Here is a 26,414-nt window from a genome sequence, read left to right on the forward strand (position 1 = left end):
AAATTTGGAACACAGTGTAGGGAAAGACCATAGGGCTGAGAAGCCAGGCTATGATTCCTGACCCTGTCATTCCCATGAAAACTTCCTAACCTCAATTTCATCATCTATAAAATGGGAATAATCAGCATTTGTCATTACTTTCCCATAGGGTGGTGAGGACTCCTGGGATGATGTGAGGAAATGCCTCACTGCGAGGATCTTAAATGAGGTCATGTAGGCAAAGTGCCCGATTCAAGGTGTGGCGCAAGCCAAGCACTCCATGAACATCAGTGATCTCCCCTCACTTTCCCCAGCCTGATCTCCTGGACAGCCCCTGAGGTGTAAGAGCTTGAAGTGTGAGGATTGCTGGTTTGAAACTGGTTGTATCTAGCACACATTATCTTTTCTCTCCTCCTGGTCTGCCAAAGGCAAACAAGAATGAAATGATAACAGACACATCCACTGAAGCAAAACAGGTCACAGGAATAAGATAATATACTCAAGGACAAATAAAAGTCAATTGCAGCTCAGCCCAGAATGCATAAGTAAAAATTCATGGGAAGTAGATAAGGTATTTCTTATTTTATACAGAACAGACTTTTAAAATAATTTCACCAATACGAAAACACACGAATATGTACACACTTGTGTGGTTTTAATATCTTCTTTCTTCCCTATTTAAATTGCCTAACCAAGGTGAGAACTCTCTAAGCCATGGAGAAAAGCTTTTGGAAAAGTTATGGTATAAAATCAAGTGTAGGCAAAAATATTTACTGTGTTAAATGAAGGCACCAGAATACAAAATTACTTACACTGACTGGTTATGCAAAGCTATGCATGTGGATGATCCTGGAGGCAAACAAAAACAGCTGATTTATTAGAATGGTTGAACCATCACCCAGCGCCTAGAATCTAATATATGTTTCATAGTTGTTCAGTGAGTGAGAAGACTTGATTCTCCGTATACTATAACTGAATACTCATTTCCCTTTGTTAGCCAGTTATTCAGAGATAATGCTGCCTCTTTGTGACATAATTTTGTTTTTTTACAATTCTTTTATCTCTTCACTTAATGCAATCCAATTTCCCCCAAAGAAATTTGTATAAGCAGAAAAGTTTGGAGAGTCTAATATGGGGGTTAGTAGACAGAAATCCTAAAGGTCACTCATGCATTTCTGATACCAAAGATAAGAGAAACATTTGTAGATAAGCAGGAGACCTAATTTTTATTCATTAACTGGCCAAATATCCTTGGAGAAAACAATCCCACAGGGTCTCAGTTGACAGCTCTGTGAATGGGGTTAGACAGATGACCTCCTGCAGGCTTTTCAGTTACTTTAAATGTTAAAAGTCAAGATAAAACTTGCTGGGTCAATTAAGACTAGATGAGCCTTCCAAATATTTGAAAACTTTATTTTCTCAAATGAGCACCAACACAGATTGAAATATGACAGAAACAATGCACTTTTCTCTAATACTGAATAACTATGTACAAATACAGGAAAAAGTGAGGACAAATTATTTGAAAATAATTATCTTTGTTATTGAAGCAAAGTGACCTGAAAAATGCCACCAAAAAAAAAAAAAAAGATATAGAAAATAACAAAACCCAAACCCAACAAATACAGTTTGTAAACACAAGCATAAATAGACAGATTCTATTCTATCGAAAGATCGTCTCTGCAGGTTGGAAATGGGAACCGACTCTCACTTTCACCAAAATGTTATATAAAAACATATAGGCAGATCCAATTTGGTGATGATTATAGCTTGTTTCTTCTTGGCTTTACCTTTCACTGCTGGCAGATTTCATGACTGTATTTTGCTTAAAAAGATTAAACATCTCTTTCCTCCACCTTGACCACTAGTACGTTTTCTGTTAAGAGTCAGACTCTTTCTTAAAATATATAAGTTGATTGGGTTTAAGATTTCCTAGCCTCTTCCTGAACCTGAGGCAATCTGATCTTGAAATAAAATAAGCTGTTTACCTACAAGGTATCGTGTATGATTTTACTGATGTTCTTTTAACCCAAACCAGTTAATGAGGTGGCTTTTACAACAAAGGGAACCCTACGGTACATAAGGAGTACACTCACATCTCAGAAATACAGATTTGACTCTGATCTTCACAAAACAACAGATTTCCTTTACAATCTGTGAAAGTTGAGCACACAACGAAAGAGGAGCAAACTGGCAATAGCTCCATGCTCAGAAAAACAAAATCCTCATGGTTTGCACTGTTGGTCCACTCAGAAACAAAACCACCAGAGAGAAAGAGAAGAAAAGTCTTATGTGCCGAAGGTGTAAACTGTAGATATAGTGTCCCCAATTAAAAAAAAAAAAAAAAAGAAAAAAGAAAAAAAACAGGAGGCACAATCCAAAGTGCTTTTTACACACATGTGTGCTTGAGTGTGCGCGTGTGTGCGCACACACACACACACATTAAAAACAAGATCCCAATTTGTTGGAAATTCTTCTAACAAAAGGAATCACTAAGTTGTTACTAAATTTGATTTTATTTATTTTCTTTTCTAGCCAATATTGGTACAAGAAAATATTTCAATTCTCAACCTGGTAATGTAGCGCAGAGTCTGTTCCTTCGGGAAAGAAATGCAGAGAGGCATTGCTTTACTGCCTCAGTCCAGACTAACGTGATACAGATCTTTTTTTAAAAAGAGTATATTGATGATCACTATTTCCCTTAAAATATACTTCAAGAAATGCAGAGGAAACCATAGAATTTAAAAATGAAAATAAAAAGTGCTCTCAGGGGATCTGAGAAAACAGCACCAAATATATTATTTAAAAAATTAAATATTATTTACAAAAGTATATTTCACAAGCAACTTTTTAAATATATATATCCACTTGAAAATCTTTTTATAAAGGGGACACCTCTTTTTCACACAATGACCCACCAGTAAAGATTTACTCTATCCTATCTCCATGATCTTGCTGTCATAGGAGTTGGGGCAGCACTCAGTCAGGCCCAGCTGACAATCTGTGGCCATCAAGTTTGGCTGTATTTGATTCATATCAAATCAACCCATCAGCAGCCTGAGACTAACATCCTGGGGGTTTGGGTGTAACCCAGGGCTGCCAATGCCACATGACCTAGGGCAGCATAGGGGAGATGGAACTAGAGGGTCTGCTGGCTAGATTTCAGTTGCAAATGAAGGCAGCTGCTGGCTGAGGTATAGAACTTCATGCCTTTCCTTTCTCACTCCTCCCTCTCCCTGCCCTGCTACTCCCTGCACCCTGCCTAGGCTTTACCATCAAACTCCAATTCCCTGAACCTGCCAGGGGTGAATGGATGAGGTCTTTGGTTATGCTCTGAGTCAATAATTTGGTGAGGAAATTAAAGAATGAACTGACTGAGGCCATGAGTTGATGTGTCCCCATCACTCAGCTGCGGTCTCTCCAATACTGCTAGACATTAGGTAGACAAGCCATGAATGGAGATAAAGTTATAAGAAGCACTTTTGGTTTCATTGACACAAAGGGATAGCCTAATGAGTTGTGTTTTTTTCCCCTGTAGTTACAGAAAAACCAACATTCTACTCAGATCTTTCGCACCAAGTACGGCGCCATGCACCCACTGGATGCTCAATGGGTAATAGCTAAAAGAAAGAAAGAAAGAAAGAGAGAGAGAGAGAGAGAGAGAGAGAGAGAAAGAAAGAAAGAAAGAAAGAAAGAAAGAAAGAAAGAAAGACCAGAACCTGGGTCTAACTGAAGCCTGCTCTGATCCATGCAACAGTCAGAGGCCTCATCCCCAAGGAGCAACAGTGGCACATGGGTCTCTTCTCCCTGTTGAAAATTCTAGGGCACCCCATGTCTGGTTTCTATATCACCACACTCCATTTTTAGTTTCACAGACAAAACACCTACCCATGTTTAACTCCCATTTTCTTTCTATGAAAACGAGTATCAATAGGACTTTCCCCAAGCAAAGGGGCTTATCAAAATCCATAAATAAAGGCCACTACCTTCAAGGGAGACAGAAAGAGGGATCTATAGTTTTTGTGCTGGCAAGCCAGCTTAGGAATGTGAAAGTAGAAAATGGTTTTTATTGAGATCTTGGCCCTGGGAGCCAGAAGACCTTTTTCTCTGGGAGTGGAAATGAAATACTCCTTCTGAACCTCATTCTGCTTTTTAGCAATGTGGGGAAAACTTAACCTCCCCAGGATACTAAAATACTGAAAGATGTGGACTAAAAGCCTTTGGGAACAAGATTCAATTTCTAAGAATCCTTTTTTTTTTTTTAATTGTCTTACAGAGGTGGTCTACAGCTAAACCTGGAGCCACCTGGTTTCCTGTCAGTCCCACAGTTCACTACCTCCAGGGCATGACCACGCCTACCTCGGGTCCCCCTTCTGCAATCAGCACACAGTGACAGAAAAAAGCATTTCCACCACGGATCACTCCCTAGAGGAATTTGTTTCAATTCTGGAAATGTTCTGGGTTGGCTGCTTGAATCTTGATTATTCAATTTTATAGATTCTTGCCTCTATGAACTCATTCTTTTTGTGACTTTTTAGGTGAATTTTTTCTATAGGATCAGCCCCCTTTCAAGAGTGAGATACTCTAACATAACCTGCACATATCTTAACAATAATTACATATTCAGTCTAAGCAATAAAATTAACTCAGTTAAATGAGTTTCGGTCATGCACCATGTACTGGCTGAAGTGTTGTAGAAAACACTTCATAGTGTTGGTTAACTATAACAAACTCCTTTCTCTCATGAGCCTTATAGGGATTTGTTCCCCACTTCCCTAATATAATCAACTTTGGTTTGGGAGATGGGAGGCGGGGGCTAATATCAGAATTTATAACTTGATGTTTGACATCATATCTAAGCCCTCCCCACTGCTGGACCACTCTGACAATTTCTCTTCACACAAAGCATTCAAGTCCAAGGAGAATAGCTAGGGGCATGAGGAATCTACTGGCTGGGTTATCACTAAGCTCAAAGCCTTGGGACTTTGTTTTCCACAATCTACAATGATAGAACTGGAGAAAAACAACCAAAACTCTATGTACAAAGAATTGCTGATCTCACTGAAGCCATTGCATACCAAAGTGGAAATATACACTAACCTGTAATGGCTCAAATCTAAACTATTCCCAGCATTTCCCCACCCCACCCCCTTCCTTGCCACAATGCTCTTCTCTTATTAAGGGTCAGGAAAAAAAGGTCAGACAGAACTGCTAGCTGGTTCTACTTTTTTTTTTTTCTGGCCCAATATCTGAGCCATTTCTGTAGGAGCTCCCAAACTACAGCCCCCTTTGTTCCCTGTTCTCCTCAATTACTGATTTTACTTGGTTGGTGGTCAAAGCCTTTGGGATGTTTGGATCTTGCACCCATTGCAAAAGGCAGTCTCCCATCCTCTCACCAACAGTGGCTGAAGAGGCAAAGAAGATTACCTGAAGGGGCACTGAGGCATCAGAGTTATCAAAACCATCTGGGCTTTGCACTCTCTGCTGCCAGGATACCCCCAGCTGGACCCAGGAGGACCAGGCCCCTGTCCCACTAGTTAGGGCGCATTCTTGTGCTCACATGCTAACCGGACACAGCTGGTTCAGGAACAGAGCTTCTGATCAGAGAGAATGCAGTCATGAGGTATTTTTTTTCTTTGTCCTTTTAGACAAGTCGATTATTTCAAGCCTAAGTTACCAGGACTCCAGGAGCAGCACAATTTTGTTCCTACCTCTAACGTCCCGTCCACTGACCAGCCCTGGGACCCTCACGGCTCCCCATTTCCTTCTTCCTTGCACCCCCGTGCTGTGCCACTGCTCTCCTGACAAGAGGCCATCAAGCAGCTCTTAATGAGCCCCAGGGCCCTTATCAAGGTGGGCTGCCCCATGCGGTCAGGCATCTGTTCCTTTCGTTGTTTTGTTTTCAGCCAACACTAGAACAGAGAGAAGCCAGGATCAACTCACAAACAGATACAAAGCAAAGAGACAGAGAGACAGCGATTTAGAGGCCGGTCACCAGAAAGACGGCTTCAGGGTGGGAGAATGCCCCAGATGGCAAGGCCCCTAAATGGATGGAACCAAGTGTTCAGTCACTCTCTCACGCTTGGGTAGAATGTTTGGTTGGATGGCGTTCACGTGGACACTGGGGTAGGTGGATACCCTCCAATCAGTCCCAGCCATTGTCCTTGATCATGTGTGCTAGCTCAATGATGTATTTGCCTTCTTTATATTTCTGGCTGCTTTCAAAGGCATGTTCCTAGGAGACACAAAGGAAGAGAAAAGACACCAAATGACCAAAGACAAGTAGGTGACTTTTTTTTTTTTTTTTGTAGCACAGGAGCAAAGGCAGGTCAATGACAGGGATCAGGACGAGCTTCAGCCAGACTCACTGGGAGAACTCCCCCCATGCAAACGTGCCAGGTCACCTTCACTTAATACAGTTCTGAGGCAGCACCAGGACCTTTTCAACATTTACAATGGAGTTTAAATATTTTGCAATTTAAATGTTGTAAGTATTTTCTCAATATTTACCATAGAATTTCTTCAAGATCTATGCTCATTTAAGTCTTTGCCCAGGGGCACCTGGGTGGCTCAGTTGGTTACTTGACTCCTGATTTTGGTTCAGGTCATGAGATCAAGCCCCATGTTGGGCTCCACAGTGACAGTGAGGAGGCTGCTTGGGATTCTCTCTCTCTGCCCCTCCCCTGCTAGCACTCTCTCTCTCTTTCTCTCAAAATAAATAAATAAACTTAAAAAAAAAAAGTCTTTGCCCAAATGTCACCATCTTAGTAAAATCTTTCCTGAATATTCTACTTTAAAAGCACAACTTCCACCCCAGAACTCTCTCTTCCCCCTCTCTTCCTGTTTCATTTTTCTCTATAGCACTTATCATTCTCAAATATACAATATAACCTCCAGGTCTATTTTACATATTATCTCCCATTACTACAACATAAATTACATGGAAGGCAGATATTTTCATTTATTTTGTTCAATGCTGTGTCCCTTGTGTTTAGAAGACTGCTTGCCATATAATAGGTCTTCAGTAAGTAACTATGGAGTGTGTGTGTGTGTGTGTGTGTGTGTGTGTAAAATCTGAGGGGAACTTGGTTTCAGATGCTAATCGGAAATCTGCTCTAAGGATGATGTATCTATGAAGTTTATGTGTTATAATTTTCAATTGTACTTTGTTACACTTAGAGAAAAGACACTCAGGGAGAGACCAAAGTATGGTGAAGTCAAATAGGTCTCTTTTTTATTTATCTTTCTGTTTCTGTGTCATGTGTGTTAAGTCTGTTTTTCTTTCACTGCCTTTCTCTAGGGAGAAAGGAGCTATGTGAACTCCAGGTTGAAGAACCCAGCAGCCCTCAAGCCCCCACTCCCACCCCACCCCACCCCCACCCCAGCTGCCAGGCTTCCGGAGGAAAAACTCAATATAAACCACCTGGCCAATTACCATCCTAAATTTACGGCACTGTGGGTGGGCTCCCAGGCTAGTAAGCCCCATAGGAAGAAAAAAAAAGCCCTGCATAGGTATAGGATCAAAGAGATATTTTATTGACAGGCATAGATGAATAAAAATATCTCAATGTATTATCAGAAAAACACTGGTCATCACGGTCATTATGGCTAAGTTTGGTGTGCAGAAACAGTGGATATCAGCTGCTGTTCTGAGTATTCCAAATTAGTAAGTAGCTAAACCCTACTGTCCATAGGTTCTGAGCAGCATGTGTATGAACTATATCTTCTGTCCTAGAGCTCCAGGGATTTGGGTCCCAGAATGAGAGCTCAGACTTGAGTCTCTTGCTGAGAGAGGAATCATTCCACAAAGTGGAGAGGGAGAGGCCCTGAGAGAGAAAGTGCAAACACATCACACACATGCAAGAGCTGTGGGCTCAGCAGTAATTTCCCTGACACTTCATTATTCCTTGACTCCGTGTGTGTGTGTGTGTGTGTGTGTGTGTGTGTGCGCGCGCGCGCTGTGTGATGTGTACACAATAGAGGAATGTGGTTCGAGAATACGACCTATTGTTCCATGGTAGCATGTTCAGGGCAGGCAGGAGGTAGAAAGAAAACTAGGAAAGTAAGACTATATCTCTATTGAACAACAACAAAAAAGCCAAAAGAAAAAAACATTTAATAGCCCCCAAGCCACAGGGCACTTGCAAAATGTCATAACTGGATTCCAGGGGACAGAGTACTAGATCTGAAGTCTACAGAAACCCCCAGACCTAACCCCATTTCTGTTTCCTGGCACCAGAAGCATCACTTAACCACTTTTGTTTATGACTGAGAACTTTCCATTTATAAGACTGGGATAAGTGAAAGTACTTCACAGGATTACTGTGAGGGTGAGAAGAAATAATGGAATGAAAGCTTGGAGCACCAGCCTGGGACATGAGAGGTAATCAATAAATATTTGGGGAGATGAATGCTTCTCTATATCGTCCTGTGATATCACGATACTTGTCAAGCTGTTTTATGTCTACCTGTAGCTTTCCTCTCTCATATGATGACTGTAAACACCCCTGAGGGTAAGGATGAGATCTCATTTACTTTTGTATCCAACACAAAGGCTTTTAATAAACCTTTGTCAAAGGAGTGAATCATTTTATGCGAAGTAAAGAGCAAAACCAACTAACTCAGATTTATCTTCCGTCTATAATCCTGCACATCTTTAATGGAATAAGATGACAAAAAAGGTTGGGAAAACAGAAGGGCAGAAAATTTCTAGATCCTCAAAAACCAGAACTGTGGCTCCTAGATCACCCAGAGAGGGCCAGTGGCCATGCAGGGTAACAGAATAGCCAGGACCAGTTTTTCCCACAAGGAGCAAATCAAGGCAACTGTAGGGATCTGTGACCATCTTGCCATCATGAAACATACCATCTAGGATCTTTCTTTCTAATTCTGAACATTTCAAGGGAGATGTGAAAGATGGAATCTAGGGGTGCCTGGGTGGCTGAGTCAGTTAAGTGTCTGACTCTTCATTTTGGCTCAGGTCATGATCTCACAATTGGTGAGATCGAGCCCTGAGTCAGGCTCTGTACTGACAGTGTGGAGCCTGCTTAGGATTCTTCCCCCCCACCCCCACCCCGCCTCTCCCCTGCTCATGCTCTCTCTCTCAAAATAAACTTAAAAAAAATTTTTTTTAAAGTAAATAGACTTCATATTTTTAGAGCAGTTTTAGATTCACCGGAGAAGGCAAGGAGGCTTTCCCTGTATTCCCGGCTCCCCCTAATGCACAGCCTTCCCCAAAGTCCTGCAACCTACAACTGCACTCTGCGGGAACTTCTGACCACTCCTCCAGGCTCTTCCAAAGCTAACTATTGTCTAACTAACTGCAGGTCATATGAGCCAGCTTCACACTGACCCTGTGCAATTGACAGTACAGGGAATTTATGGCATTTTACATGGAATAAATTGTCCTCCCAAAGACAGGAAGACTCATTTCTCAATATTCCCACAATGATAGGACAGAAAAAAGCACATGAACATATTTGCCAATAATAAAAACATCTGCCAAAAATAGCAATAGCACAAGTTTATTTTCATTGAACATCTATACCTCCTCTCACCCCGGTGAAGTGCTCATCCTAAGTACCAACAAGACGTTAAAAATATTTGTTGAGGGGCACCTGGGTGGCTCAGTCAGTTGAGCATCATCTGATTTCAGCTCAGGTCATGATCTCATGGTTCATTAGTTCAAGCCCCACCACTTTGGCTCAGATCATGAGTTCATGGTTCATGAGTTCAAGTCCCATATTGGGTACACTCCTGTCAGCAGGGAGCCTGCTTCAGATCTTCTGTCTGCACCCCCCACTCCAACTCTGTCCCTCCCCGACTTGCACTCTCTCTCTCTCAAAAATACATATTTAAAAAAATACTTGTTGAGTTAAACAGCAAAGGAATGAACGTCTAGTAGGAAAAGTCCATCCATGACTATATTTGACAGTGGACATTAATTAACATGTTTGAGGATACCTAGCATAGAGCCTAGGGCCTGGGTAACATGTTCTGAGAACATTTACTGGAGCAAAGAGCATGGGCTCCACAGTCAGACTCCTGGACACCTATATCCTGGTTTGGCCACGTAACGGCTAGGTAACATTAGATATACCATTAACCTCTCTAAGCCTCAGTTTCCTCATCCATAAAATAGGGATTAAAATATGAACTACTTTCTAAGGATGCTGTGAATATAAATAGAATAATGTATGTCTGGAACACAGTAAACTGTCAGGAAATGGTATATGCTGCTATTATTATTATTATTATTATTATTAATTAAATTGAAAAGCAGGTGTGTGTGTGTGTGTGTGTGTGCGCGCGCGCGCGCACGTGTGTGTGTTTGTCTCAGGGGCAGGTGTGAAGGAATGAGTAGAAGGGGACTATCAGAGAAAAGGGAAGAAGAGTGTGGTAGACAAGAGTGTGCCAGGAGTTGCTCTTTGGGCCCAGTTTCCTGTCCTGGACTAAGATAATCCCGCAAGGCCGTAGGAAGACAGTGGAAGAAAGAAATCTTTTAGCATGAGGCTCTCCCTTCCTCCCTCTCACTGCCAACCAGACTCCTCAGTACTTACATATTTCCAGCCCAGAGTGGTTTTGCAGTTTTCACAGTAAATGTCTGCAACTGCATGCAATCCTGTTAGCAACACTCGCTCTTCTGCAGGCCCGCAGCCCACATTAACTCTGTGCCAAGGGACAGAGAGAACGGGTAGTTAGTCACACATTCATCATCAGTCATTCAAGCTGAGCTTGCAGCAAAAAAAGAAAAAAAACAACTGAGCACAGATGCCTCAAGAGAAGCCAACACCAAGAAGGGCATCATTTAAGACTGAGAGTGGTAACAACCCTGAAAAGGTAACCACGTGGAAACATCACCATTGAAATGATTTTGAGATCTGCAAGTTCTGATTCAGTGAGTCTATGAAAAATAGTCTTCATGGTTGAGACTTTGCTTGGAATGTTTCTAACTAATGCTTCTAACCCAAGGGGACAAACAGACGGCCACACTGTGAAGACCATGAGCTGAGTCCTCAGCTCAGAGCTTACTGAGGACTGAATGCAGCCAAACATGGCAACATGACATCAGCACCATGCTGTCCCAATTACAAGGATGAATGAGCCCCATATTATCTCAAGCTGAACATGCTAGATTTCCATTCTCACAGTTTATCAGGCTTGTGTGAGCTTCACCCTCCTTTCCCAAGTAAGAGGCTATGAATGATGTGCCCAGCAATGATGGAAGGCCCTACAGGCTGCAGTCAAGGAGACTCTTCACTAACCGGGCCTTTCCTCTAGCCTGAGCTCCTGCAGCAGACGTCGGGGTCTGTTGTTTGACCTCCCCTCTTCTCCAATGACTCATGGTTATGACCCGGTTATGACCATGGTTAGACCTGGTTATGAAGCCTCCATGATGAGGCTCTCAGAATCACTTCAACTTCTTCTCTGTGAGACTATATAGCCCTCCGATCCTCTTATGTGCTTACTATGGGTAGTAAATGTATACTTTTTAGCCAAAGATGCTGCAATGTATATATATATATATATATATATATATATATATATATATATATCCACAAAGATAACTGGCTTCTAATTGTAGAGAATAATGTTCCACAGGGCTTTTATTGTGGCAGAGAAGGCAGGGCCTAGTGTTGAATTAACACTGAGGGCTGCTTTTCCCCCACCCTGCAAAATTTGCACCAAACAACGGATGTACCATTCAGAGACACTTACACTGAGTTAAAGAGGTATGCTCGTCCTTGACTTCCTTGGAACGACTGAAATGCAAGAAAACAAATCGATAGTTAGATATCCATTTCACCCACCCATTTGGGAAACCAGCCCCAAATCACAACAATCATGACCTTCCAGGATTGACACAGCAAAAAAAGAGCACTGAGCCATTTAATAGTCCAGCTGGCAGACAGCATGGGGGAGGACATGAGGGCAGAATAAACAGATCTAAGAGTTTGGGCCAGCCCACGCTTGGACTGTTTTCACTAGCCCAGGTGAGGAGATACAAAAACCAAACTCCACAATAGAATTGAAAACTTCTTCCCTCCTGACACCATCTGTTTTATTAATACCCCCGAGATAATCCACATTGGCCTTTCCTGGATCTTGGTTTCAGGCATCTGTGCTGGCCACAGCTTTCCTCTGAGTTGGCTAGGGAAATCAGTGTGTGCACTCTTGCTTGCCCTCTTGGTCTAACCCTGCAGAAGACAGCAAAGAATCCCCAAGGCAAGAAAGAATAAACCACTAAACCTTCACTCCTCACTTCTGGGAGATTCTAACTGCTATGACAGTTACAATCCTCCTAAATTCCTTTTGAGGTGTAAGCAATTTGATCTCTAGATCACAGGAATGCTCATCAAGCAGCAATCCCATTTTAAATTCTAGCTTAAATACGAGCTTCTTTCTTCCAACTGAAGGGGTAGCAGGCAATAGGAGAAACATGAGCCAGAACTTGCCACACAGTTTGGCATCTACTTCCATTAACACAGGCCCTATCTGTGTTTTCCTCCTCTGGTTACATTGAAATGTCTGGCTGACATGAGCCATCCGTGTTCTGCATTGCTGCCTGCATTTTTAATGCGGTCTGACAATCGTACTCTGCATCAAACATCCCAGTCTTCTCTGAAAACCACTCTAAAAACAAACAAATAAGGGACTCTCTCATGACCTCTACTGCTCAGTGGCTGGAGAAATCCGGTGGTGGCTGGTTAATAGATGACCAGAGGGTAGGAGAGAACCAGACAGGACACAGATCACTGCACACCAGACAGCCATTGTCAGAAATGCAGGACTACAGGGATCAGTGCTGCCAGCCAGAAAGAAAGACAAAATTTTTGACTTGTGGAAAAACTGCCTTTGGGGCAGCTAGATTGCTGGTTGCCCAACAGAAAAATGTACCAGAAGCCTTTGCTCTCAGGTGGAGCTCCAAGCAGCATGCAGATGTTCCCCAGCTGCTGCTCAGACCCAAACCAGCTTTCTTTCCTTTGGGTTTTGGAACATTCCTGAGGAACATAAGAGCTCCAGACTGGAACTGAGCATGAATATGAGTGTCCCAGCCTCAAAATCTGGAGGTCTGTGCCACGTGTTTGGAAGAGACATGTCCCTGTGACACAGATTATGGATTTGCACAACCTGTTAGTTCAGCCTTGGAGCACTAGGCACCCAAGCACTGCCAGGGTAGCAAAAGCCTCACAATCTGGCCCCACCAACCTCTGCGGTCTCTTCTCTTGCTGGAGTGTCCTTTGCTCTAGTCAGGCCGAACCACGTGCAATTCCTGGAATTTTGCGTTTCAACAACTTTGCCCACGATATTCCTTCAGATGGGGAGGCTCTTCCACCTGACCTATGCTAGGCCTGGGCTCAGCTTCCTCTCTTTCGTAAGGCTTTCCCCGACCCCTCCCCCCAGAAGAGGCACGTGTTGGGACCCATGTACTGGACACCTCTTGTTCCTTGTCTGTTCCTCTTTCTTAGTCCTTCACATACTGGATCTAATTTATCCGCTTATTTTCTAACTCCTTCACTAGATCGTGAGCTGCCTGAAGGTACAGGCCATGTCTTCACTGTCTCTCTGAACCCCTACCACACAGCACATGATCTGACATACTGTAGGTTTTATTATTTATCCCACAGCTAAATTGCCTCTATTTGCCTTTTTTTCTCTAAACAGTTTTATTGATGTACAACTGACATAATAAAGTGTGCATATTTTTTTTAAATATTTATTTATTTTTCAGAGAGAGAGACAGAGCATGAGCAAGGGAAGGAGAGAGAGAGAGGGAGACACAGAATCTGAAGCAGGCTCCAGGCTCTCTCTCGGCTGACAGCACAGAGCCCAATGTGGAGCTCGAACTCATGAATCATGAGATCATGATCTGAGTCAAAATAGGACTCAACCTACTGAGCCACCCAGGCACCCCTAAACTGTACATATTAAATGTGTACTATCCGCAGGTACCTGTGAAAACATCACCACAATCAAGATTATGGACCCAAAAGTTTCCTCTTGTCCGTCTTCATCGTAGATAGCCTTTTCCTCCCCTCCTTGTCCCTTTCCCCACTCATCCACAGGCAGCTGCTGCTGTCACTACAGTTTGTATTTTCTGTTTTCTTATAAATGAAAATCACACCCTATGTAGGGTTTTTTGGTCTGGCTTCTCTCATGCAGCGTAATTCTTTTAAGATTCATCCATGTTGTTGCATTTTATCAAAAGATGCTTCCCTTTTTATTGCTGAGTTATTCCATTCTATGGATTTATAAAATTCCTTTATATTTGGTTTTTGATAAAGGATTTAGACTAGTCCACCTCCAAGTCCCCTCCCAGCTCCAAAATTATACTTCTTATGATTCCATGGTTCTAAGTTATGGATAATTAGGAGAATCATCCTCTAAGAAACATTTGTTACAAACTTCAAGTTCAGTGCTTAGAAAAATGGGGCTATGGGAAAACAAATGCTAGAAGAAAGCAGACAGGAAAATGACAACACAAAGCAACACAGCTCCACCATCTGTAACCAGACAGATGGATTTGTTTATCAAAGAAATCTGTTTATCAAATTTATCAAATTTGTTTATCAAAGAAATATAGATTATCTACTATGTCTAGGCATAGGCAGGAATGCAGGGAGAGAGGCAGCATTGTAAGACTTTCCAGGGTAGTAGTATTCCCAGAACATATACAAGACAATCAGGGTAAGGAAAAAACACTAAATTTTTAAACTATTTTTATCTCTAAAAACAAACAAACAAACAAAACCAGAGTTTCAACAAACAGCCATAGAGATTGCCACTGGGATCTTCCCTGGGCTAGTATGTGCCATCTGTGTACAGAAATCTACAAGGAGGTGTGGGGCTCTCACTGAATGTGTGTGTGGCACTGACAATGGTACCCTTCAGCCTGTGCTTTTAGCATATTGTGAATACTGTTGTTTCTGTGCAATAGGATGACAATAGTGAGACTTAGCTTGTAAAAACAGGATATTTGAACAGTAGGATCCTTGCAGTTTTTTTTGTAATAGGATAGAGCACCACAAAGAGGTTCACGCTTATATCAAAGTACTTAAAAATGTAAAGATAAGTTATGCGTTTTTCTTTTGCAAAAAGATGAGCATTCCAAGCTGGGCTTTGCAGTAAAAAGTAGCTGCCAGTAGTACGGTACTCTGCAATATTTTCCAAAGAATAAATTCTCTAAATCTGCCCCTTCAAAGTAAAGGTGACATTTTAACAGGGAATGGGAATGTAACTTGTTTTCAAAGGGAATTTGTGCTATGGAGAGAACTGGTATTTGGCAATGTTTTCATTTAATATGCTCTTTGTAGTTGAGAATTGATATGACTATACAAAAATTGATTCAAAACGAATGATATTGAGAAGAAAATGCAGGTGGAAATCTTTGTGTTAGAAAAGATGCTACCCCAGAAACAATTTATAAAAGAAAAAGACTGCTAAACGAACTTCATCAAAATTTTTAAACTTTTACTCTGAAAAATAGTTAAAGAGGAAAAGTTAAGCCATAGACTGGGAGAAAATATCCGGAAATCACATATATGACAAAGCGTTTGTATCTGAAATATATAAAGAACTCTTAAAACTCAACAATAAGAAAGAAAAAACCCAATTTTTAAAATGAGCAAAAGAGACATGGCTGGCTCACTTGGTTAAGTGTCCAACTTGGACTCAGGTCATGATCTCACAGTTAGTGAGTTCAAGCTCTTTGTCGGGCTCTGTGCTGACAGCTCAGAGACTAGAGCTTGCTTCAGATCCTGTGTCTCCCTCACTCTCTGCCCCTCCCCTGCTCATGCTCTGTTTCTCTCTCTCTCTCTCTGTCTCTCAAAAATGAATGTTTTTTTTTTTTTTTTTAATGAGCAAAAGAAACTCTCTGCTTCTCCCCATTCGACAGACATTGGTATCTTCTGGTACAGTGCCAGCAACATTCGAGACAGGATGGTAAAGGCTGGAATACATAGATTTGGCCATATTGGGTGCCTGGTCACCAGGGCTGCTTTTACCTCTGGCAAAGTGGATACTGTCACCATCAATGCCCCTTTCATTGATCTTGACTACATGGTCTACATGTTCTAGTATGATTCCACCCATGGCAAATTCCCTGGCACAGTCAAAGCTGAGAATAGGAAACTTGTCATGAATGGAAAGCCCATCTCCATCTTCCAGGAGCAAGACCCAGCCAGTATCAAATATGGTGATGCTGATGCTGAGTATGTTGTGGAGTCCACTGGGGGGTCTTCACCACCATGAAGAAGGCTGGGGCCAAGAGGGTCATCATCTCTGCCCCTTCTGCTAATGCCCCATGTCTGGTGGATATGAACCATGAGAAGTATGACAACTCCCTCAACCTTGTCAGCAATGCCCCCTGCACCACCAAAGGCTTGGCCCTTCTGGCCAAGGTCATCCATGACAACTTTGGCATTGTGGAGGGACTCATGACCAGTCCATGCCATCACTTCCAACCAGAAAACTATGGATAGCCCCTCTGGGAAGCAGTGGCATGATGGCCAAAAGGTTGCCCAGAACATCATCTTTGCTTCCAGTGGTACTGCCAAGGCTGTAGGCAAGGTCATCCTTATGCTAAACGAGAAGCTCACTGGCATGGACTTCCTATCCCCACTTACAACATGTCAATAATGGATCTGACCTGCTGCCTGGAGAAAGCTGCCAAATATGATGACATCAAGAAGGTGGTAAAGCAGGCATCAGAGGGCTCCCTCAAGGGTATTCTGGGTTACAGTGAGGAACAGGCTGTCTCCTGAAACTTTAACAGTGACACCCACCCTTCCATCTTTGATGCTGGGGCTGGCATTTCCCTTAATGACCACTGTGTCAATCTCATTTCCTGGTATGACAATGAATTTGGCTATAGCCACCAGATGGTGAGCCTTATGGTCCACAAGGCCTCCAAGGAGTAAGAGCCCACTGGACCACCAGCCCCAGCAAGAGGAAGAAGTAGAGAGAGGCCCTCAGCTGCTGAGGAGTCCTTGCCCCAGCTCATCCCCCAACACACTTGAGAATCTCCTGACTTCCAGTTTCCATCCCAGACCCTCTGAAAAAGGGGAGGGACTTGGAGAGCCCTACTTTATCGTGTATCATCAATAAAGTATACTGTACCCAGTCAAAAATATTAAATGTTTTAAAAATTTTAAATAAGGGGCACATGGGTGGCTCAGTTGGTTGAGCGTCCGACTTCGGCCCAGGTTATGATCCCACGCTTCGTGGGTTCAAGCCCCACGTCAGGCTCTGTGTTGACAGCTCAGAGCTTAGAGGCTGCTTCAGATTCTGTGTCTCCATCTGTTTCTGCCCCTCCCCCACTCTGTCTCCCAAAAATAAACATTTAAAAAATTTTTTTTAATTTTTTAAATAAAATATAAAATGAGCAAAAGATCTGAGCAGAATTCCCCCAAAATAAACAGATGGTAAACAGTCACATGAAAAGATGCTCAGCATCATTAGTCATTGGGGAAAGTGCAAATTAAAAATACAATGAGAAATCATTACACACCTATTAGAATGGTTAAAACTTTTTAAGCTGACAAAAACAAGTGCTGTCAAAAATGTGTAGGGGCGCCTGGGTGGCCCAGTTGGTTAAGAGGCTGACTTCAGCTCAGGTCATGATCTTACTTTTGTGGGTGGGTTCAAGCCCCGTGTCTGTGCTGACAGCTCAGAGCCTGGAACCTGCTTCAGATTCTGTGTTTCCCTCTCTTTCTGCCTCTCACCTGCTCACGCTCTGTCTCTCTCTCCTTCAAAAATAAATAAACATCAAAAAAAAAAAAAAAAGAATGTGTAGCAACTGGAATTCTTTTATCCATTGCAAAACAGCATAGCCACTGTGGACAAGAATTTTGTGGTTTCATTTTTACCCAGGTTGATTGAAAATCTATGTTCATGTAAAAACCTGGAGAATTTTTCAGAGCAGCTTTATTCATAATTGTCCCAAACTGGAAACAACCTAAATGTCTCTCAGTTGGTGAATGGATAAACTGATACCTCCCATTTAATAGTAGTCTGTAATAAAAGGGGACAACCTGTTGATATACATAACAACATGGATGAATTTGAAATGTATCAGACTAAGATCAGTGGTCGCCAAAGGTTATGGGTAAAGGGAGAGTTTCACTATAAGGAGTAACATGGGAGATGGAATTGTGATCTTCATTATGGGGGTTACAAGACCATATATTTGTCAAAAGTCATAAGACTGTATACCAAAGAGTGAACTTTACTTTGCAAAATTAAAAAAAAAAAATTTAAGCCAATAAAAGTAAGTCATCTCTGAAATCTCCCATTGTACACTGTTTCTTTTTTAGTGTTTATTTATTTTTGAGACAGAGACAGAGCATGAACAGGGGAGGGGCAGAGAGAAAGAGGGAGACACAGAAACTGAAACAGGCTCCAGGCTCCAAGCTGTCAGCACAGAGCCCGACGCGGGGCTCAAACCCACGAACTGTGAGATCATGACCTGAGCCGAAGTCAGACGCTTAACCAACTGAGCCACCCAGGCGCCCCTACACTGTGTTTCTATATTTGTACAATTAGGAATTATAAACAATTTCCTAATACTCTACTTAAAAGTATTCCAAACAAAGAGTCTCAGAGGGGTTTGAAGCCTTGTTAAAAAATACTTTTCTGCAAGTTTGCAAGAGCAAGCACGAAGTTCAGCAAAAACCTTTGTGTGATTGGATAAAATGGGTTGGATTGCAGGAATCATGATTTTCATAAGCACAGACATGCTAATGTTGCATTTGAATCTACCTTTCTTTGTAAGGGACTTTTTGACAAGGGAAATTGTTTAACTGAAGCACTGAAATATACTCTCATTAAGACATACCTTAGAATTAACTGTATCAGAAAGTGATTAACGGTAATTTTTTTTAAAAAAGAGCATGTTAAATCATACCTTCAATAAATAAGATTTGAAAACATATTTGTAATTGTTTTTTCTTCCTTTTAAATTTTATTAATTATTTAACATGTCTTTGAATATATGTTTCTAATGTATATATTACGTAGAAGTACATGATACACTTATAAGCTAAATATCCATATGTTAGGAGTATATACTCAAACATCTTACTAATAGTGGTATGTGATTTTTAAAGTTTTGGGGGTGCCTGGGTGGCTCAGTCGGTTAAGCGTCTGACTTTGGGTCAGGTCATGATCTCACTGTTTGTGGGTTCGAGCCCCCTGCGTCGGGCTCTATGCTGACAGCTCGGAGTCTGAAGCCTGCTTTGAATTCTGTCTCCTTGCTTTCTGCCCCTCCCCTGCTTACATCCTGTCTCTGTCTCTGTCTCTGTCTCTGTCTCTCTCTCCCTCTCTCTCTCTCTCTCTCAAAAATAAACATTAAAAAAAACTTTTTTTAAAGTTTGGAGACCACTGCTCCGGGGGTTTCTGTCTACTTCAGGGCAGGACCTACGAGTAATTTCCTCTAGCCTGCCATAGCTTAGAATTCCTAGAGAGTAGGGGTGGGAGAGGACACAGGGCATAGAAAAGAATGACAGCCAGGCCCAGAGGTGCCTCTCAGGGCCATTCTGGTTCTTCCAGGCCTGTTCTACGAAAGTCAGCTTGCAGAGGCCCACACTCTGCAATGAGCTGTCTTGGAGGCAATATCTACTCAGGTACTCCCTAAATAACTGTGAACCTGTTTCCTCAGCCTGGTACTCAGAACCAGCTGAATTTCCTGGAGCAAGACTTGGGAAGCTCTTCTACCATGGCTTCCACTCTGGGCCTCTGCCAAGTCAACATTTATGATGGGAAAAACAGCCATTGAGAACAACAGGCATCTTGCAAATAGACAGAGACAAGAATAGCCCCGGCTGGGTCACTGTATCCTGTGGGGCCCAGCCCAGCCTGGCATAACCAGGCACAGCCTGGCACTCCCTTGAGGGAGGGTGGTACCAAAGGTGGGGAGACTGAAAGGAAGTTAAGGAAGCAATTAGAATGAAGCAAACAGAGTTTCAGCCCAGGAGATCCCAAACAGACTGTCAGACACATTTGTTTGCTGTCATTACTGCTAGGCAACAAGACAGCTCTTTTCCATGTTGTATATCAACCAAGGCTGGTGTTCAGGACTCCAGGAAAGGTTTTCTGTTGTTGTTGTTGTTGGTGGTGGTGGTGGTGGTGGTGGTGGTGGTGGGGTGTGTGTGTGTTTAAATTACACAACGCTTTTCTTCTGTCCTTTAAAGGAAAGTAATAGTTCTAGGCCCAGCCCTTCCAGCCAGCTCAAAGGAACGGAAAGCACTTTGAGTTTCCTGTTTAGTATCCATAACCACTGATTTCTGGCCCCTTTGAAAGTCTGGAAGGCAGCAATTCCTTCCAAAAGTAGGAGGACCATTGAAAATGAATACTTTTGGAGGGGGAGCAGGAATGGCAAAAGAGCAAACATGTGGGTTCCTTCCCCTTGGTACAGGCGCAAGTCCTCATGCTTGAGCAGACTCAAGCATGAAGTCCTCCTAGCATGAAGCAGAGCCTCTCCAACATAGGCCCTCTTCTCTCACTGGGAAGGCCAACCGTTTTCAACTGAGCATGTGTTGTCTCAGGAGATGAAGGACACAGATGTCCACCCAACTGCAATATCTGGGAGTGAGGAGCAAATGTGCATTCGTAAGAGGATCTAGTCCTGGCATCAGAAAATCAGGATCAAATCTTGGTTTTACAACTACAACTTATTAGCTACTTGACCTTGGGAGAATTACTCAGCCTCTCTCAACTTCCACATCTTTTACATCAGTGGATGGAAACAATGCCTATTTAATAAGGGTTCTGAGGATAATAAGTAAAACAAGGTAAATGAAGTCCAGAGTAAAAGGAAGTTCAGTTCTCTATCTTTCCTCTTTGGCCTGTTCAGAAGCCTAGAAAAGAGAGATGAAAAGGCCAATTCTAATCTACTTGGGTTTAGAAAATCCTTTTCTTTGGTAATTATGATCTCCCCCTTTCTCTATTATGACAAAAGGCAAATGTTCCACTCTTTGCAACTCAATGTCTCCATAAAAATGGAGGGATAAGACTGAAGCTCCCCATGATCCTTTCCAGTCATGTTCTGTGAATTCTTTAAAGCACTTAGCGCTTGCTTCTCCATCCTACCATCCACAGGCAGTGCGAATTACATGGGCTTCAAAGAAGTAGAGTGCTAGAGTTTGAACCCTGGCTTTGCCATGTACCAGCTACGGCCACTAACTTGAGCAAGCCAATTGACTACTCTGAGACCGGATTTCCTAATCTGTAAAATGGGCACAATAAAATCGTATTCACACTTACACCAGCTTTCTATGAGAAATAAATGATACTGTGTATGAAAAATTCTCCATAAACTTCAAGGCTTTATATATATTTTGTTGTTGCTGTTACAATTTCTTTTTATTATATAGCTATAAAAGAACTTATTAGTACAAACATAAAGTTGAGTTCATTTTAACTGAAATATAATTCACATTACCATAAAAGTCATCCTTTTTATATGATTCAGTGGCTCTTGATATATTCATAAGGTTGTACAATCGTCACCACTATCTAATTCCAGAACATTTCCACACTCCAAAAAGAAATCTCATATTGTACCAGTCAACTTCCATGTCCCCTGCCCCAACCCTGACAACCACAAATCTACCCTCTGTCTCCACATATTTGCTGAAGGCACTATATACCACACTATATACTATCTCAGCAAGAAGGTAGCAGAAGTATTAGGTAGAGATACAAAGGAGGGTTAGCAAACCCCCTGCCCTTGGGGTGTTGGTTAAACATCCCACTTCAGCAGGTCTGACACTCTGCTGGGGAAGGCCAGGTCAGTCTTTTCTCCTCTCTTATTCTTTTTCCATCCATCGTCAAGCCCAGTGGAGCTTACCATTTAGGGTCAGGGTAAGCCATAGGCTCCATTCCAAAGAGCTGAAACCCATGGCGAATAATACTGGGTCCTGTTTGGATTTCACTCTTGAGGAAGCACATGGAGAAAGCACATAATAAAGAATAATGAAAATGATGAAAACTTCCAGAATTAGAACCCAAGTGCAACTTAAAGAGATTAGGAGAGTTTAGCTAAGAGGGAAGAAGATTAAAGGGGATTTCTTCCATTTTCTCTGAAAGAAACAGACAAGGAAATGGACGCAGATGGAAATAAGAGAGACTTGGGTTAATTATAAGGGAAGAATTTCCTGACTCTGTATGATTTCAACACTAGGACACAGGTCACTAGGAAAGATGAGGAAAGAACAAAGCCATTTATATGTGTTTATCGTTTACCAAAAGCTTTCACATATCTGTCTAGAAACGTTGACATGGGGTAGAAAGTCATGTGCGCTGACTAGGGGCAGAAGCATGGCCTCCTACAGGCCTCCTCCCCTGGCTCTCAGTTTTGTAGGTCTCCGTTCACTCTCACATTCCCTAAACAGATGGAGGGAGGGGTTGGGAAAGGACTGGCTCTAAAGGAGGAAATATCTGCTGTGTGGAGTCATAAAATTCCAAGGGCATGGGAGCATACATGATGCAAATGATGCAAGCAACGAATGGCAGACACAAAAGGTGCTGGGCGGTCTGGGCTCCATGTTTTATTGCTTAACAGGGGATATTCTGGGATCTAAGTCATTTAACCATCAGACCATTTACATTCACCTTCCTGTTGGCCTATATGAAACAGACTGCTTTTAGGGATGGACCTAGAATAGAGAAATGGAATGGAAACAGAATGGCATAAAGAGCCTGCAAAGTCAGCTCCCTCATGGTGTCATGTCTGCCTGATGTTCAGTGGAAAGGATGCAGGCTTGGGAGCAAGCTGTGTAACCTTGAGCAAGTCATTCTGAGCCTCAGGGCCCCATCTACAAAAGGGAGAGACACAACGCCCTATTCCAAAAGGATGTTGTATTAAATGAATGCCTGTATGTAAAGCACAGTGCCTAGCTCGTGAAACAGCATTTAATAAATGTTTGTTTCCTTTCACACCACCACGGGCCTTCTGGATGTAAAACGGGATTTGCTGGACCAGTCTGGAAGAGCTGGGCTGTCTCACCAGTGCTTCCCCAGACTCTCTACCAAACCCCCTACAGCCACAGACCCCCACAGCTCCTCTCCCACACCTCTCCAAGTTGTTCTAAGGGCCTCAGATGTGGTTTGGGGTCGTGGGGCTGTTCTTTGTTGAACCAAGAGCAGATAAGACTCCCTAGTTTGTGGCAAAGGGTTAGGACAGTAGGTGCCAATATAAACATGCAGCCAGTGGGAAAACAGATGCCGCCAGCTCTCAACATCCTGCATTGGCTCCTTGCTCTCCATAGAGAAGTCACAGAAAACATGCGTTCTTCAGAAAGACAAAGAGCAGGGGATTCCCATAATCAGACAAACTCCATTCTCTACAGAAGAAAGCTGGACATGTCACCCTCACTAGGTCTGTTTGGGAAGACTGGCCTCTGAGTTAAGAGAGTAGAGGTAGTGGAATCAGAATGTAATAGCAGGCAGTCATTAGTACTGGGGACTCTGCAGTTCACTTCAAATATAAAACTAAAACTTTTAAGGGGGCTGAAATAATGGAACTTAAATTTCTCTCAAAACCATCAGGTCTCTGAAAATAATTCACTATGAGCTGCTAAAATTAAGAAGATAATGCAAGTTGGGGGTGCCTGGGTGGCTCAGTCGGTTGAGCATCCGACTTTGGCTCAGGTCATGATCTCGTGGTTTGTCAGTTTGAGCCCCGCGTTGGGCTCTGTGCTGACAGCTCGGAGCCTGAAGCCTGCTTCGGATTCTGTGTGTCTCTCTCTGCCCCTTCCCTGCTCATGCTCTGTCTCCATCTCTCAAAAATAAATAAACATTAAAAAAGAAGAAGATGATGATAATGCAAGTTAATATACCTAGGAAGGACAAATACCAATTTTTGGATTTATGTTTCAATCTACACTTCTGTTTCCAAAGCCAACTAGACACCAGAAAATGAAATGTCCTCACACTACAAAAGATATCTGATGTCAGTGGGTAAAACCTCAGACTCTCAAGGTAAGTCTTCCCCTGCAACCAACCAGGCAAAAAGACCAGAAAAGGCTTCAGAAACTGAAGCCACACACTATGGTGGGGGTGCTCTAAAAACCTTTTCTAACAAGCAATCACTGTAGTGAAATTGGAGAGTTTATAGAAGAAATTAAGCAGGCTCATGCAATGGGAAATTGTGAAATAATAACAGTACAGTTGTATACAGTGCTTACTATGTATATAGTGCTTACCATATGCCAGGCAAGATTCAAATTGTTTTACATAAACCAAGTAACTTAATCTGCTACTGATCTGATGAAGTAGGTACAATCGTTGTCCCCATTTTACAGATGAGAAAATTAAGTCCATGGTCAAACAACAAATAGATGACAGAGACCAGGGAGTCTGGTTCCAAAGTCTAAGGGAGAATGAAGATGGGATAACAAGGGTGTTGTCCAGGTGACTCACTAAAAGAAAGGGGCCTAACAGAATTAGACTAATACTGACATCAGAATGCACAAAGCACTTTCACACACATTAACTAATTCAATCTGTAAAATAGCAGAGGAAACTGAAACCCAGGGCTGTTCAAGTGACTTTCCCAGTTTCACATAGCTTGTAAGTCAAGGTCAGAACATAAATCTACAGCTTTTGATTCCAAGTCCCAAGATTTTTCTAGAGTGTGTTCACCTGGAAAATCTGTCTCTTTGATGAAGAAGGATGGATCAAGTTGTCAAAATTGATGAAAATCTCTTAGGCTATTCAACTTCCTCTGCTCTGATTCCATATTTACTTAGCAACTGCCTAAATCTAATTCTCTCGCTCAAGTGGGTTTACCTTCAAGGAAGATAACACATAGTCTGAGCTTTCAGGATTATCTGTTCCACTGTAAATTAACAAATCAGAATTCTGGTCTACCAATTAGCTTCCTGTGAGTTGTGCTAGATGAACTGCTTCACTACAACTTGGCCATTCTTCAGTACATAGGTAAAATTAAATGTGTAAACCTACAATGCTTAAGGCTGACTGAAGACCACCAAAGGAATGTTCTTTGCAACCCAACATGAAAACAGCCTTCCGCACTCACTACTGAGTGAATGATTCTCATTTCATAAGCTGTGAGAACAAATAATTAAAAGCAAAGAGGCCCATTAAAATCCTTTCTTTGGCACCTGGACTTCACAACAAGGAAAGAGCAGAGAACCCAGAAAAATGCTTGGGGAGTTAGCTAAAAAAAGAAAGAGAAAGAAAGACTTAACTAATAGCATTCTATAGGAATCTCCTGCAGTGGATTGCAGTTTTGGTATAGCAAAAGATCTCAAAACAAAACAAAATATACACATGACCGTATCCAGTTTTAATTTCATAGACCATTGGGATATGAAGGATCTCCAAAGGTCAGCCACTCATCTGATGCATGGCTGTCACCCACGTTTCTATCAAACCTCGTCCAGGGATAGGGAACTCTTTACCTCCCCAGGAAGCCCATTCTACTGCCAGTCATTCTGCCTGTCCCTAATTCCTCGTATGAGTTGAACTCTTATCTCCTGAGAGTTCCCAGAATGCTCCATCTTTATATCTTCTGGTGCCAAATAACACTTGGAGTGATATCTTTAAAGCTATAATCTTGCTTGCATCAAGGTTTCTTTGTATGGGCTGAACTTCTCCCAGCTTAGTAGCCTGGTATAATGGAAGAATTATATAGTTGTATGAACTAGATTCAATTCCCAGTTCTGGCACTTTCTTTACCATGTGCTCTTGGATATGTTCACCTCTCTGGTCTCAAGTTCCTCATCTGCCAAATGGCAGAACAATACCCACCTCACAGACAGTGAAACGCCTGGCACAGAACAGGCTTTCTATAAATGGCAGTACCCTTCCTTCTACCAGTTCCTTCAAATTTCTGTATGTGGTATGGTTTTAACCCTCACCAAGTTTTCCACTATCTTCTAAACCTCATTTTTCATTCCTGGAAATGCTAATCATAGCGCAAGGCTTTAAACAATTGGACTTCAGGCTGCATACACTATAAAGTAGACTGACTAACGTGTTCTTCCCACTGTGGCAGGAACTCTGTCCAACGTCAGGCTTTCCTCCAGTGAGCACAGTAGCATGCATCTACATTTAATCCCTATGTACACACACACACACACACACACACACACAGACTAGGTTTAGGAGTAGAGTTATAAGAAATAGTTACAAAGGAAGAGACAATCATGGTGGGCTTGAAGAAATCACAGCCAAAGGGCTCTTACGAAAGAGACAAGAGCATATAAATAAGGATAGGGTGCTGGCCAAAGTGTTAATGCCGGGCACTGGTGATTCTAGGTATTCCTTCTAGAAACAGAACACGACACTGGGTCACAACAACCATCCTACACACTCATGCCCCTGTCAGGCAAGGCTAGATCATCTGTCTCCAACTGCATGATGTCCTTGGGCAGATCCCTGATCCTCTGAACTGGGAGTTGCATCATCTG

General features: G+C 42.3%; 1 protein-coding gene and 1 pseudogene across 4 annotated transcripts in view; one reads left to right on the plus strand and one right to left on the minus strand.

The window, feature by feature from the left end:
* The window catches only part of YPEL2 (yippee like 2), a 104,523-nt gene that overhangs the window by 38,210 nt on the left and 39,899 nt on the right, over positions 1-26,414 (minus strand). For 2 of the 4 annotated variants that reach the window (XM_047080946.1, XM_047080944.1), the window contains exons 3-5: positions 11,698-11,741; positions 10,539-10,647; positions 1,377-6,214 (exon numbers count right to left, since the gene is read on the minus strand). In XM_047080946.1, the coding sequence (XP_046936902.1) occupies positions 6,125-6,214; positions 10,539-10,647; positions 11,698-11,741 (243 nt within the window). In that variant the 3' untranslated portion in view covers positions 1,377-6,124. Of the gene's footprint in view, positions 1-1,376; positions 6,215-10,538; positions 10,648-11,697; positions 11,742-26,414 lie in introns of those variants that run through there. The other 2 variants (XM_047080947.1, XM_047080948.1) reach the window with 1 other exon arrangement.
* LOC124513175 (glyceraldehyde-3-phosphate dehydrogenase-like) lies at positions 15,866-16,899 on the plus strand (annotated as a pseudogene).

This window comes from Lynx rufus, unplaced genomic scaffold (genome assembly GCF_022079265.1).
Source record: "Lynx rufus isolate CCGP_SWC_20201006 ecotype Redwood Valley unplaced genomic scaffold, mLynRuf1.p SCAF_18, whole genome shotgun sequence".
Lineage (NCBI taxonomy): Eukaryota > Metazoa > Chordata > Mammalia > Carnivora > Felidae > Lynx > Lynx rufus.